Source organism: Triticum aestivum, chromosome 7D, assembly GCF_018294505.1.
Source record: "Triticum aestivum cultivar Chinese Spring chromosome 7D, IWGSC CS RefSeq v2.1, whole genome shotgun sequence".
NCBI classification, from domain to species: domain Eukaryota; kingdom Viridiplantae; phylum Streptophyta; class Magnoliopsida; order Poales; family Poaceae; genus Triticum; species Triticum aestivum.
In genome coordinates, this window is record NC_057814.1 from 456,590,850 (window position 1) to 456,604,265 (window position 13,416).

A 13,416-nucleotide genomic window follows, 5' to 3' on the forward strand; every position below is an offset into this window, starting at 1 on the left:
CGCCGGAGTAGCTGAGCAACCGAGGGAGCCCTCTGCTCGGTTTTTTTTAACACCTCTAACACTTTATTGATTTTTTTTTGTGATGGTAACACTTTATTGATACTGGTAAAGACAATTACTGGTACACTGATTTGTACCAATATCCAAGAAAATACAAAGTAACTCTTAGGACTAAGAATTAAAATGAAATCTCTTGTAAACACCTTCGCGGTATCAATCGGGGCTCAAAAAACACTTCAAAGACTTTGGTAAAGAGGCTGCAATTAGACTGAGCAACGATTTTGTCACTTTTTCACCCGCACGAACATTAACAATAATGTTTTTTGAAAGCGTCTTGAGTCGCCCATCTAAAAAGATGGGAAGCCTTGATCGATGAACGTACTTGGCCGGGGATGAACCCCTGAAAATGCAGGTCGTCGAATCACTATATTTTCACCATGGTGTCAATAAAAGTTTCACCTCCACAAAGAACCAAACCAACAAAAAAAGCTTGACACAACAATATAAACTCATCAGATCTAAATAATCGAATCTGTGAGGACAGAAAACTCTCTAACCTCATGGCACTGCCAAAAGAACGAGAGGAAGTTTATTCTCACAAAAAAATGATGATCACTAGGTTCTGACGAAGAACATAGATGTCTTGAAGATCCGAGGTCCCCCACCTCTCAGCGCCAAGATGGCAGTTGAAGACGAGGGGACCAAAATTTCTTAGATGGCGACGACGATGGCGACACGAGAAACACTAGCTAGGCGTCAACCGGGAGATAAACAGTTAACGGGAGCTGTCTGCTCGTTTTCCCTTTTTCTGTTCTCCGAGCTTTTGTCAGCACAATTAAGCGATGACAAGTCAGCATCTTCTTCCTCCCCGGGTCTAGCCCTGTGGCTCACACAGAGAACTTCCACTGCAAACACACACACACACACACACATACAGCTCCACAAAGAAACAAACACTCATTGCTCTAAAAAACACACACACTCAAAATAGAAAAGTGAAAAAACTATAAAAAAAACTAAATATATTAGCCAAACAGCAGTACAGACACCCTAGGAAATAAAAAAGATTGCATCAAAACCCTTGGGCCCGACCATCTTCTTTCTCCCGAACGGGTCGATGGTGTGCCGCCGCAAACCTCTCTATTGCCAAAGCCGGGTTTTCATTGTTGACCGTGGATGAAAAGTCATCAAGGCCACAATCCTATCGAACCAATGCTCGGATAAGAAATTGTCGCTGGCAGAAGAGCCACATATCCAAAAGTCAAGCCTCTATTATTTCTCACATGCTTCACGTTGGCACCAGAGACCACACCAACGTGAAGGAGACGAGATTGAAGACCCACCTGCAAAGCAAAGACGCCAATGTTAGGTCGACAAATCCTATAAGCCATGACCTCATTGTAAACGATATCGTCAAAATGGGAAGAGCTCGAGGGGACCTTGTTCACCATACCAATGTCGCCGCCACCACCAAGGGCGCGCCAACATGAAACCCTAACCTAGCCTATCCACGAGCCAACATCAAGGCATCGACATTACCCACCACTTACACCGCCAAAGAGGTAGGTGGGGAGGGGCTCGCGGGATCAGCGCCAACGGTGGGCGGGTGGGGAACGAAGGCTCTCTTCCTTATCGCCTTTAGGGGGTGGAAGAGAGGAAAAAAACTAACTTTATAACTAAAAGAATACAATTTGTACTAATAAGTTGAAACTATGATGAATATATTGTTTAGTATACTAGTGTTGAAACTAAAAGAGAGAAAATATACTAACATGAAAAAATGTCACATCAAGGCATTATCTCTTAGCTATATGAAGTTTGTGTGTGTGGGGTGTGGGGTTCATACATGACAATGTTATTTGCTAAGATATTTCATCATTGCACATATCCCCATGTCCGCACCTCTATGTGGGACATATGTTGTTGCTATATTCGAGCATCTCCAACCAGACCCCCAAATCAAACACATATGTTCGGATGGACAACTCAGACAAAAAAAATCTCTTCAACAGAGGCCCACAAATCATCCTCGCATGCTCGGGTTGTTTGCAAACCGCCAAACCCAATCCATATCTGAAGAGAAAAACGGGCGTGTTCAAACAACCCGCCATGTCGGACCCAGCTCATCCCGTACCACTTTCTCTCTTTCTTTTTCCTGACTTCCCTTTCTTTCTTTTCATCCCTCAATCATATGCATTTGTCTAGACAATTTGAGGATCTGGGGACAAATAGAGGGTGAATTTTGCATGCACATACACACATGCGTTACTTCCTCCTCCACAAGAAAAGACCCCAGGCTCTCCTCCTCCCCCATCGGCGCCACTGCCAGTCCGCCCATCTCCGATGCCTTTGGACAATGGAGGTGCGGAGGACCTCCCCAACCCTTCTGCGCCGGCGGGAGCGACCCTGCTCTCATTAGATGTCCCTCGGTAGGAATAATGCCTCCCATGTTTGATCCATGTCCCGTTGATGCGTCTACCATCGTTGGATCTTGCGGGATCCGGTCAGTGTTGGTCTCCGATCGTCTGTTTGGATCAGGTCTTCGCTCGTCTTTGTTTGGATGTTTACAGGTTTGATCCTTTCAATCTACGACTCTCTTCATCGATTATGATTGCCGCTCTAGTGTGCTGGTCCTGTGGGTCATTGCTAGGTGGTTCATGAACCTGGTTGTAATTTTTGTTACCTCTGATGCTCTTTATACTGCCATAATTGATTATGAATAAATCGAAAGTTTCTCCCGTAGAAAAAATGATAATCATAATCAGCGGACGTTCGTCGCGAGCGATGGAAATTGCCAATATTTTGATAGCAAGGTTAGTTGCCGTGAGGACGGCAAATATGACAATTTAAGTTTGCAAGCACGACAATTTTCTGATGGAAAACAAAACTGCAGTGAACTTGCCATGCTCGCTAACTGAAACTGCCATGTTCGGTGAACACAAATTACATCAAAATCGTTCACAAATGTCATCCCTTACAGTGAACTTTTGCTGGTCTTGGGGTCAAAAAAAAAAAAAGTTACATGCATGGACAACTGGTGTTTTCCAAGCATGTCCGCGAAACACTGTCGGGACAAGTCCGTGAACATATGAGAGGTCAGATTAGCCCAGACCATGCTCTTACCCCTGCAAGAAAACAATTATGAGAGCAAGATGAATTGCCATTTGGTTTAAATAAGTGTTCAGGACATCATTTTTGTCCAGGAAATCTGCACATGCCAGCAGATCGATGATTACTACTAGCTCCCCTAAACAAACATGTAAACCATACTACTAGTACAAGTGTCATCAATCGTGACGCCATGCCGCCATTGGTGTGATGCAGACCAAATTACTCTCGACGCGCCCAATGCGCAGATCGAAAGGAGACACGGCTTACGTCACGTGCTCTCCTCGTGCATCGTTCACGTCAGAGCACAGCTCCGACGCGAACGCACGTAAGTTACTCTCCGACGTCCCGCCGCCGACGATCGCTTGCTCGGCCCGCCACCTCCAGAGGTCCGCCTGAGCCCGGATCCCCAACGCGGCCTCCCCGTCGCCCATGACCGTCTCCACGCACCGCTGCAGCTCGCCTCGGTCCACCGCGCCCTCGCCGTCCGCCCGGGCGCGCACGCCGACGCCCATGCGCGCCTCCACCAGCCACGCCACCGTCGGCTGGTCCGTCCACTGCGGCACGGCCACCATCGGCACGCCGCTCGTGACGCTCTCCAGCGTCGAGTTCCACCCGCAGTGCTTCACGAAGCAGCCCACCGCCGGGTGCGACAGCACCTTCACCTGGTCGCACCATTCCATCACCACCCCTTGCGCGCGCACTCCGTCGTCGTCGCCGCCGTTCAAGGTCGCGCATTCACCGGCGCCCTTGCGTGCCACCCACAGGTACGGCCGGCCGGTCGCCTCCAGGCCGCGCCTCGTCTCCTCCTCCTGCCGCTTGCTCATTGAAAGGATGCTCCCGAATGAGACGTACACCACGGACCGTGCCGGCTTCGTGTCCAGCCACTCCATGCACCCCTTCCCGTCGTCGCGCCGGAACAGGTCCGTGCTCGATGGAGATGCCTCGTCCGGCACCACCGGCCCGACGGCGACGAGCTCGAACTGCGCGACTGCGCGGAGCGCGCTGGGCTCCAGCGCGTCGAAAGTGTTGACGAGCACCTTGGGCTTGTACTCGTCGAGCACCAAGAAGAGATCGCGCATCATGTCCAGCAGCAGGTAGTGCGGGTGCTCCGGCGAGGTGATACACACGATCGACGGGAGTGCGCTGGACCTGAGAGGCGGTAGTCCCGGCAGCTCGATGGCGGCGTCGGGGTCAGCATCGTTGGCGCAGGAAGCGATGAGAGCTTCGTGGCCGTGGAAGTAGTGGTAGTACACGGCGAACACGGCGGCCGGCTGGATCCAGTAGAGCGCCGCGGGGATCCCGTGCACGCGCGCGACGTGGGGTGCCCACCCCACGAGGAAGGCATAGACCATGCGCGTCACGGGGCGGCCCCGCGCGGCGAGGCCGGCGACGACGGCGGAGAGCGTCTCGCGCCCCACGGCGCGCGCGCGCTCCTTGTAGGTGGCCATGCCGTGCACCTCGGGCCTGAACCCCTCGTCGAAGCCGTCGGAGTAGGGGGCGTACAGCACGCCGGCGTCGTCGACGGTCTCTTCGTCGGGGGTCGCTAGGGAGGGGAACATGAGCCGGTGGCCTCCAACGGCGGTGGAGAAAGTGACGCGCGCGCCCGGCATCGACGCCATCACTCGGGCGGCGAGGCGGCGCGCCGGGTTGATGTGGCCCTGCATCGGCGTGGTGACGAACAGGAAGTGCGGTGTAGCTGAGGATCTTTCCATTGAGCTAAGTTTTTGGGAAGAGACGGCGTGGTTCTCTGGAGATATAGATCCGAGAGTGGAGGGAAGTCGACGAAGTCTCCACGTCTCCGCAAGGCACGAGCACAGCATGAGCTCAGGGCATCTCCAACGCGGTGTCGCAAAACGAACTCACTGTCCGTGAACAGGTCGGCCATCTAAAAACATCTCCGATAAATCATGTAAAATACATCATTAAATTGGCCTTCGAGTAAATTATACATCACCAAAAATGTTTATTTACATCATAAAAGCCTCCAACCCCATAAAATGATGTAAATAGGCAATGGGACACTAGCGCTCCGATAGGTGATGTATAATTTGTAATGACTAGATCATTTCAAACATACCAAGCTCATTTCAATCTAACATAGTTCATACTACAAACTAGATCATATCAATACTACTTCACCATCGCCCCAGACATAAAACTACTCGTCAGACGCCGTATCGCTCACGAACTAGGCTCAGAATGAGTCTAAGTCAGGGTCCTCAGAGTTGTGGAGCTCCTCCTCCTTCTCCTCCTCCTCGTTGGTCTCGATGGGGATCACTGTCGAGGGGCCGAGGGGCCGGCCTCGTCATCCTTCTTCACCTTCTTCTTCTTCTTTTTGAGGTCATGCTTTCAATAGAACTTCAACTCGTTCTAAACCTATCGAGGATTCTCCCACGCTAACCTCGCTATCGCCACTTCATCACTCTCACCGGGAGCAATGTTGATCGCCGACTTCTTCTCTTCAATCAGCCGTATGCTAAAAAACTCTACATTTGTCTTTTTGTGTAGCTCTCATTTTAACGTATTTCGATATGAAAATTTACACATGTAAATTATGTCTCCGTATATGTGTTCTTTTTCAGAATTTTTTAAAGCATACATGTTTGAATTTTGAAGGTTCAAATCAAGGCCTCCTGTCCCCGTTTGGCATTTTCGACTCAGTACCAATATGCAGATTTGACAACATATTTGTACGTGTTAGTGAAACATCATAAAACTATTTTTCATGACAAATAATGACATGATTTTTTTGTTAATTACTCAGCAAGATGGACAAAGTTTGAGTACATGAGTTATCGTATTGCTCATGATGCAACTCCCCTGAGTAGAATAGACTACCCAGCGGTTTTTAAATAGCTAATTAGCGATTACCATACATGTCACACATTTCTGTAAATGTAAATCTCTTTCCTATCATTTCAACGGGCTACATTAATGATATCCCGGATATCTCCACAACAAATGCGTGCAATGAAAGCTACAAATCAAAATGTGCTTATAAGAATTGAGTTCATTCCTTGTGATCCCTGCCCTTCTTTCTCTTCCATTTGAGATATATTTGGAGAGAGAGGCCAGAAAAGACCATCACGACACTTCCCCATTGCTCCATGGATAGTGGGTTACCACTGATAACTGATGAGATGACGATGCTCATGAACTTGCGGGTGGTGGTGATGGTAGTGTTAGTAAGAGAGCCGAATCGGCTGATGGTTAGGAAGATGAAATTCTGACCCACAGCGCCACATAGGCAGAACATGAGAATGTCCCAGGCTACCTCTGGGTTCTCGCGGCAAAAACTCACCGCCTCAAAACCGTTTGCATATGGCCAATTACTGAACAGTAATGGCGCCACAAACATAATTACAGTATTGTATATGGTTCCCCAGAGGTTCATGCCAAGCATTATATCCCAAGGGTTAGTCTTGGGGTACCTGCAATAATACGATATTACTTTCCATTCAGAAAATATATATCACAATTTTGCTTTGAAGTGGAACTGATAGATATCTTTACCTGGACTTTATCAAATCTTGGGTCGAATTAGTGTAGCCATCAAAAGCTAAGTTGAGGAAGCACAATCCGTAGCCAAGAGGAGCATTAGGGTTAGCAAGCTTCTTGATAGTCTTCGAGCTTGTCTGATTCAGTAAAAACAAACAAAAACTTCAGAAGTGACTTTAAGTATAATCATTTTGATGTGTCTTTTCTCAGGGTCTACATAAAAGCTAGCTAAGCAGAGGTTTAGTTATAATGATTTTGATCATTTGATGTGTCTTGTAGTCCATACTTAATCAGAAAAAAGAACCATATGGAATATGACATAAGTTATCTTTTCTAGGTTTAAAACTATAGATCGGCAAAAGATTTTAATGCGTTCAGAGGCCTCATCAAAGGCATGCAAAGCTCATTGCTGGTTTGTTGATTAATATATGAAAATGAAGAATTCCTTACCTTCAACAATGCAAAGGATGACACGCCCCCGGCAACAAGGAAGGTGCAAAAGTACTCTGGAAGTGTATACTTAACACCATAGAGTAGAGTTCCCATCAACATAACTGTGCATAATGAATCAACAGTTAGAAAGACCAGTACAAAGTTGTCCAGGCTGAGAAGCATGAAAGGTTAACGTTACTCAAAACACCTAGCACAGATTGCTCAGTAACAGTTACTTATGTGACACCAACTATACATGCTTGAGATTGGAAATGTAAACAATGCACGTAAGGGTTTCCAGTTGTGCAGGGCGTACTGATAGCTGAAACAATAACATGCTGGCAAAATGGAATAAAATGCTCCTTATGATACAAAATGCCCCACTCCGCACATGCTTGATTGAAAAACGGAACTGAAGTTCCAAAAGTTTCAGTAGTGTACAGAGATTTGTCTGCGAGTCTACTTTAGTCATTTCGGACAATTTCATGAAGAACAATAACATCCTAGTTCGTTTATCGGTGGTTGCATATACTTGACAGTTAGTGGGCATAACAATAAAATGCAGTTTTTAGAAATTCGTAAAATGGTGTACTTTACTTTACTCAGTAAATGATGAGGTGAACTGGCGTACCAATCACAACACAACTCATTATATGCAGCATTCATACGAAAAAAAGTGTAAATAAAAACTGCATTGTATGCATAAATATATGCAAAACTCACCTGGAATCATCTTAGAAGATTTTGCCAAAACCTGTTACAGAAAGAAAATAGTTCAAATCCTTGATTTCCAGTAGTGTTGGGCGTCATTAAAGAAAAACATATTTCATCCATTTGAAACACATCTTTGCTATTTAACTAAATGATCAAATTCCAATTCCGCACAAGGTTTGAGATATGATAATATGAAGCAGACGTGTTACCACTTTTCTAATAGTTATGGATGAATTAGTTTAATGTCATGCACTCTCGCGTATAGGATTAAACATAGATTGGAAAGTATCAGTATACTCAAGATTGCTCCCTCCATCCATTTCTCTGACAAGTATTTCCGGACAGAGGGAGTACATAAATGTGATATCCAGTGGCAACTAAGTATCCCATTTAGGTTGGTAAGCCCATAGTGCTGCCTTAAGAACTCCAATCACCCATTGGCCAATTTCTTAGCACAGTTAACTAACTCATGACTAGAACATTCCAGTAGTGTTGGGCATCATTAAAGAAAAACAATATTTCATCCATTTGAAACACATCTTTGCTATTTAACTAAATGATCAATTTCCAATTCCGCACAAGGTTTGAGATATGATCATATGAAGCAGACGTGTTACCACTTTTCTAATAGTTATGGATGAATTAGTTTAATGTCATGCACTCTCGCGTATAGGATTAAACATAGATTGAAAAGTATCAGTATACTCAAGATTGTTCCCTCCGTCCATTTCTCCGACAAGTATTTCTGGACAGAGGGAGTACATAAATGTGATATCCAGTGGCAACTAAGTATCCCATTTAGGTTGGTAAGCCCATAGTGCTGCCTTAAGAACTCCAATCACCCATTGGCCAATTTCTTAGCACAGTTAACTAACTCAAGACTAGAACATTCCTACTCCATAACCACCACTTACTACATTAACGATTAACCCAATCAACACCTAATTGCAAATGCAACATCCGCACAGAATACTGCACACCGAAGAAGCTGAGACGGCAAGAGCAGCTGGATCCAAACCTGAGCCGGGTAGCTGATGTACTTGAGCGCCTCGATCCCCATGGTCGGGCCGATGGTGTTGGTGATGCTGACGCCCCAGTACTTGAGAAGCGGCGCCCGCCCGGCAGGGCTGCTACCGCCCGACCACAGCTTGATCACTGCAGGAACCGACCAAAGTCACGACCCCTTCACACGCAATCGCCATCCAAGAGCAGCGAAACCACGGCCGCATTCGGCGAGAAATGCAAAAGCGCAGCTCGAGGGTGCTCACTTATGAAGGACCAGACGAAGCAGACGACGTTCTGCGCGAAGTTGAGGAACGCGAGGTGGTCGAACCGCCGCTCCTCCGGCCCGAATCGCTTCGTCGATCTGAGTCGAGGGGAAAAAGCAGAGAACCCGGCGAACTCAGCCATGTTTCTCTCTGTCGCGAGCCAACACCATTGGGGATGAGGGGAAGACAGAGGGTGCTTACAGCGTCTCCTGGAGGATCCCCTGGGTGATGTAGGACGACCAGATCCCGGCGACGCAGAAGGCGAGCACGGCCACGCGCGAAGCCAGGCTGCCGCCGCCGCCGTCGACGCGGGGAGGGCCTCGGACCCCGCCTCCGCGGCCCTGGCCCTTGCGCGCGGACACCATGGCGCGTTCGTTTGTGCGGTTGTGTTCGCCGGCGAGGGGGATCGGTCGCAGGCTCCCGGGGGTCAGAGGAGGCGAGTGTTATAGCAGTTGGGCGTAACCGCGGAAAAGGAGAGCGCGCGTCAGAGGAGTGACGTGGCGTGGCGTGGTTGGCCGGGAGGTGCCAGCGGGGACGCCGCATTGGCTGGGTTGGCGTGGAAGGACCGGTCCGAGTCTCCGAGGCTCCATGCGGCTGAGCTCAACTCTTCTCGACTTTTCTTCAGATCGCAGTTTTTTTTTTGAGGGATCTTAACCCAAACGAGGACACACAGAGATGACTGACCAAAGCTGCGTAAACACAATTCGAAAAAGAACAGAAGAGGCTGCGTAAACACGACGCGGACAAATCTACTGATTTTTTAGCGTAAACACGACGCCGACAAATCTAATGTTTTTCAGACTCCATTTTCAAGGATTTGGTAATAGGTAGTGCTGATTATAAAACCGACATTTTTCTTAAACACAGTACAAACATAAACTTTTAAGGACGTACATGTACGCTCACACATTTAAATGTAGACGTACTCCCTCCGTAAAAAAATATGAGAGTGTTTAGATAACTATAAAATAGTAATCTAAACACTTTTATATTTCTTTACAGGGTAATGCTACTGGGCAGAATCCAAATTTCAACAAGTGTTCCATCCTGCTCGGTGAGCATGTCCATTGTCTGTTAAGGAGGAAGTTCAGAACCTGCTGAATGTGTCTAGCTTGTTTTCTGAGGAGAAGCAATTGGGCTTCTGTCGTGGAATTGTCACGGCAAATGTCCTAGCAGAAGGATTTAGTCGTGGAGCGATTGCAATTAGGTTAGCTTAAAGGGGTTAATCGGGACAAATGACACACAGAGTTTATACTGGTTTGGCCTCTTGCGGTGAAGGTAAAGGCCTAATCCAGTTTGAGGTGGTATTGTTTGAGTTTCGATTATCAGGGAGCGAATACGCTTGACCTAGTTCTCGATCTGTTGTTTCTTGCCCTAAACTGCCGTCGGGTCGTCCCTTTATACACAGGTAGACGTCCGGCGGCTCACGGAGTCCCGGACGGCTCATACACAACGTGTCCGGCTCGGTGACTAACTACGCTTGCCTTACAAAACAAATCATACACATATGGCGGTTCATCCTCCTGGGCCTCTAATCGCCTCTGGGTCTTGGACCGTCAACGGGCTTGTATGATCCGCCATTTTCATTGATAAGCCGCCAGTGGTATGACCCGGCACTCCTGGGCGGTTCATACCCAGTAGTCATATCCCCAACATTAGGCCCCAGGTTGATTTGAACTTGTTCATGTCAATCTTCAATAGCTGTCATGTCAAAATCTTGCACCACTTGTTTGATAAACCGTGTTGTAACCCGCCATGACGTCAGCTCACCGAATTTTCTTAAACCGCCATGACGTCACTTCGCACTAATTTCACACGCAGTCCACAATATCTTAATTGATCCTTATCTTAATAATCATCTCAAAAATCAAGGCATCCATATAGCCACATGATGGTTTCAGTCTCCTCGATTCCCGTGCATGCCTTGTATCCACCCCTTTATAAATAGGGACAGGGGTCTTTATCATTTTCCCCTCGCTTCCTCGTCTTCGTCTTCCTTCTTCGCACAGCCGCACCTGCGCTCGAGCTCTGACGCCGCGACCTCCGACTGCCGCACCAGCTCAGGCTGCTGCATCGACCTGATTCGACCAGAGAACTCCGGTGCATCACCGCTGCTCCTCATCTCCTGTAAGTGCACCTATCTTTTCACCTCAGATCTGCGTTAGGGTTTGGACAGTTCATCGGCATTCTTGTCGTTCTTCTTTGTTTCCCTCAACTCCAATAGCTTTTACTCTGGATAGGTCATTAACCTTGCGTGGAAGTAGTTTTTAGCATTCATTTTTATCATCAGAGTAGCATCTCTCCATAGAAGATCTCATCGGCACATCCACACTTTTCCACTGCCGCCACCTTAGGCTAGAATTTTACTGCTTTTCTGAACCGTGGTAGATCCAAAATTATTGCTCCAACTTGCGAAATCTGTTTATCCAATACTTAGTAAAATTTGAAGTACCATAACTACCACGACGGCTTATACTGTAAACTGTGATCCACCATATGCTTCATAACTTGCATAACCCAGCACTGCTTCTCCGGTTTAACCATGCTTTCCTCCTTATAATTTGATTCTGCAAAATACATCTTGACTTTTAAGCTCTGTCCGTCTTAACAGCAGAATCCTTAATCCGGTAGGTACCATTAGTCCCCATTTAAGCCGCCAGTACTTCAAAGGTGGCTTAATCTGTTAACTGTTTATAGCATTTTATCTTTGAATCAATGGTCCGATTTAATAGCATGATCTTAAGCCGGTAATGTTTCTTTCTCTTAGGCCTTTGTTTCTCATGATGGTCAAGACTGTCACCGCCTGCAACTGGGTCGTTCCCGGGGTCACCGAGGAAGACTTGAAAGAATATGTTCAGACTGGCATCTTAGCCAAAAAGAAGTCATCCATTGGAGGGTTCCGGGTAATGAAACTCGCCTTGAGCCCAAAGATGGTGAGGTAGTGATTTTTATGGATCATATGGACCGGAGCTTCAGCCCTCCTGGCTCAAGATTCTTCTGAGATGTGCTGCACTTCTTCAAGCTTCATCCACAAGATATCGGACCAAACTCTGTCTCAAACATCTGCAACTTCCAAGTTTTCTGTGAGGTGTACCTTCAACAGGAGCCCACCGTAGAATTATTCAGGGAGTTCTACTACTTGAACCGGCATAACGAATTCACAGATGGACCTAGCCTGGAGCTAGGTAGCCTATCTATACAGCGCCGGAAAGAAGCCATCTTCCCAGCTGCCAATCTTCCCAGTCACCCCAAAGACTGGAACCAGACTTGGTTTTATTGCCAAGATACTTCGCCAGAAGGAGAAAATCCCCTGCCGGGTTACCGCGCCAGCCGGCTTAGTAGCAGACACCATCTTCCGGACCCTATCAGCACAACAGAACGGAAGAAATATGTGTCGGTTTTCGCAAAGATCCGGGCTCTGATGGCCAACGGCTTGACCGGAATTGATCTAGTTCTCTGCTGGGTCGCCTGGAGAGTCTTGCCTCTAAGCATCCGGCCCGGTTTAATGTGTGAGTATACCGGCGAGCTAACAGATCCTCAGCGCCACTGTCAAACTGAAATGACTGAGGAAGACATCAATAATATGACAAAGACCCTGCTGAATGAGAGTTTGGAAGATTGCAGTAAAGTCGGATTGAATCCTTTCTGCGTTCTGAATAAACCGCCGACTGTAAGTTTTAAATCAAGCTCATCATTGACTCATAATTTTTATTTGCACTACCTGTTCATACTCATTCGATGTTTACAGGCCGACTCACCCTTCTGGACCAAGAAGTTGCCACAGAAGCCAAAGAAAACCCGGACAAAGAATAAGGCTACCAAAAGGCCTGCTAAGAAGAAGCCCAATACTGCTGAATTATTCAATTTGGATGATAAAGATGATGATGATGAGTCGGAGGTAGAACTTGACTCTCTCGGCTCATTTTTTATACATCTTATTGACAATGACTATTATCAGGATGATGCGGAGGCCAGCTATGCAGATGACAAAGAGGTAATTACTCTTTCCTCCAGCTCAGACCCTCTGCCAACACAGAAAACCCGATAAGCAAGCCGGAAAGTAAGATTTTCTCACCCTTTAGCTCACTTGGATCCGAAATTTATTTTGAAGAAACAGCAACATGAAGCTCGCCGCACAACCCGGAACAACGGCGGTGGAATTTTATCCTCCGGCTTACCGAACACCCCAGCACCTCGCAAACGTCGACCGGAGGTTTTAAATATTCTGACTTATTTTATCCCAAGGCGGGTCTTTTCCGTCAACCTCATAAACCGTCTGATTCAAACTATCAGGGAACATCTCATTCCTCCTCCGGTGACTCAACTGGAACTCAAATTACAACCTTCAAAACCGTGCCTGGGTAAGGGTGTATTCCATGGGTGTATTCCATCA

General features: G+C 47.1%; 2 protein-coding genes across 2 annotated transcripts; both read right to left on the minus strand.

The window, feature by feature from the left end:
- Nucleotides 1–3,153: 3,153 nt before the first annotated feature.
- Nucleotides 3,154–4,891, minus strand: LOC123167144 (UDP-glycosyltransferase 75C1-like). Its single transcript, XM_044584976.1, has one exon. It carries the CDS (start codon nt 4,821–4,823, stop codon nt 3,375–3,377), a length of 1,449 nt encoding a protein of 482 aa, XP_044440911.1. The 5' UTR covers nt 4,824–4,891; the 3' UTR covers nt 3,154–3,374.
- A 937-nt stretch (nt 4,892–5,828) lies between these two features.
- Nucleotides 5,829–9,502, minus strand: LOC123165248 (UDP-galactose/UDP-glucose transporter 3). Its single transcript, XM_044582881.1, has 7 exons — nt 9,225–9,502; nt 9,024–9,121; nt 8,774–8,910; nt 7,765–7,795; nt 7,060–7,163; nt 6,625–6,746; nt 5,829–6,542 (listed from the first exon to the last, which is right to left on the minus strand). The coding sequence occupies exons 1-7, from the start codon at nt 9,386–9,388 to the stop codon at nt 6,122–6,124; spliced, it is 1,077 nt and encodes a 358-aa protein (XP_044438816.1). The 5' UTR covers nt 9,389–9,502; the 3' UTR covers nt 5,829–6,121.
- Nucleotides 9,503–13,416: the final 3,914 nt, after the last annotated feature.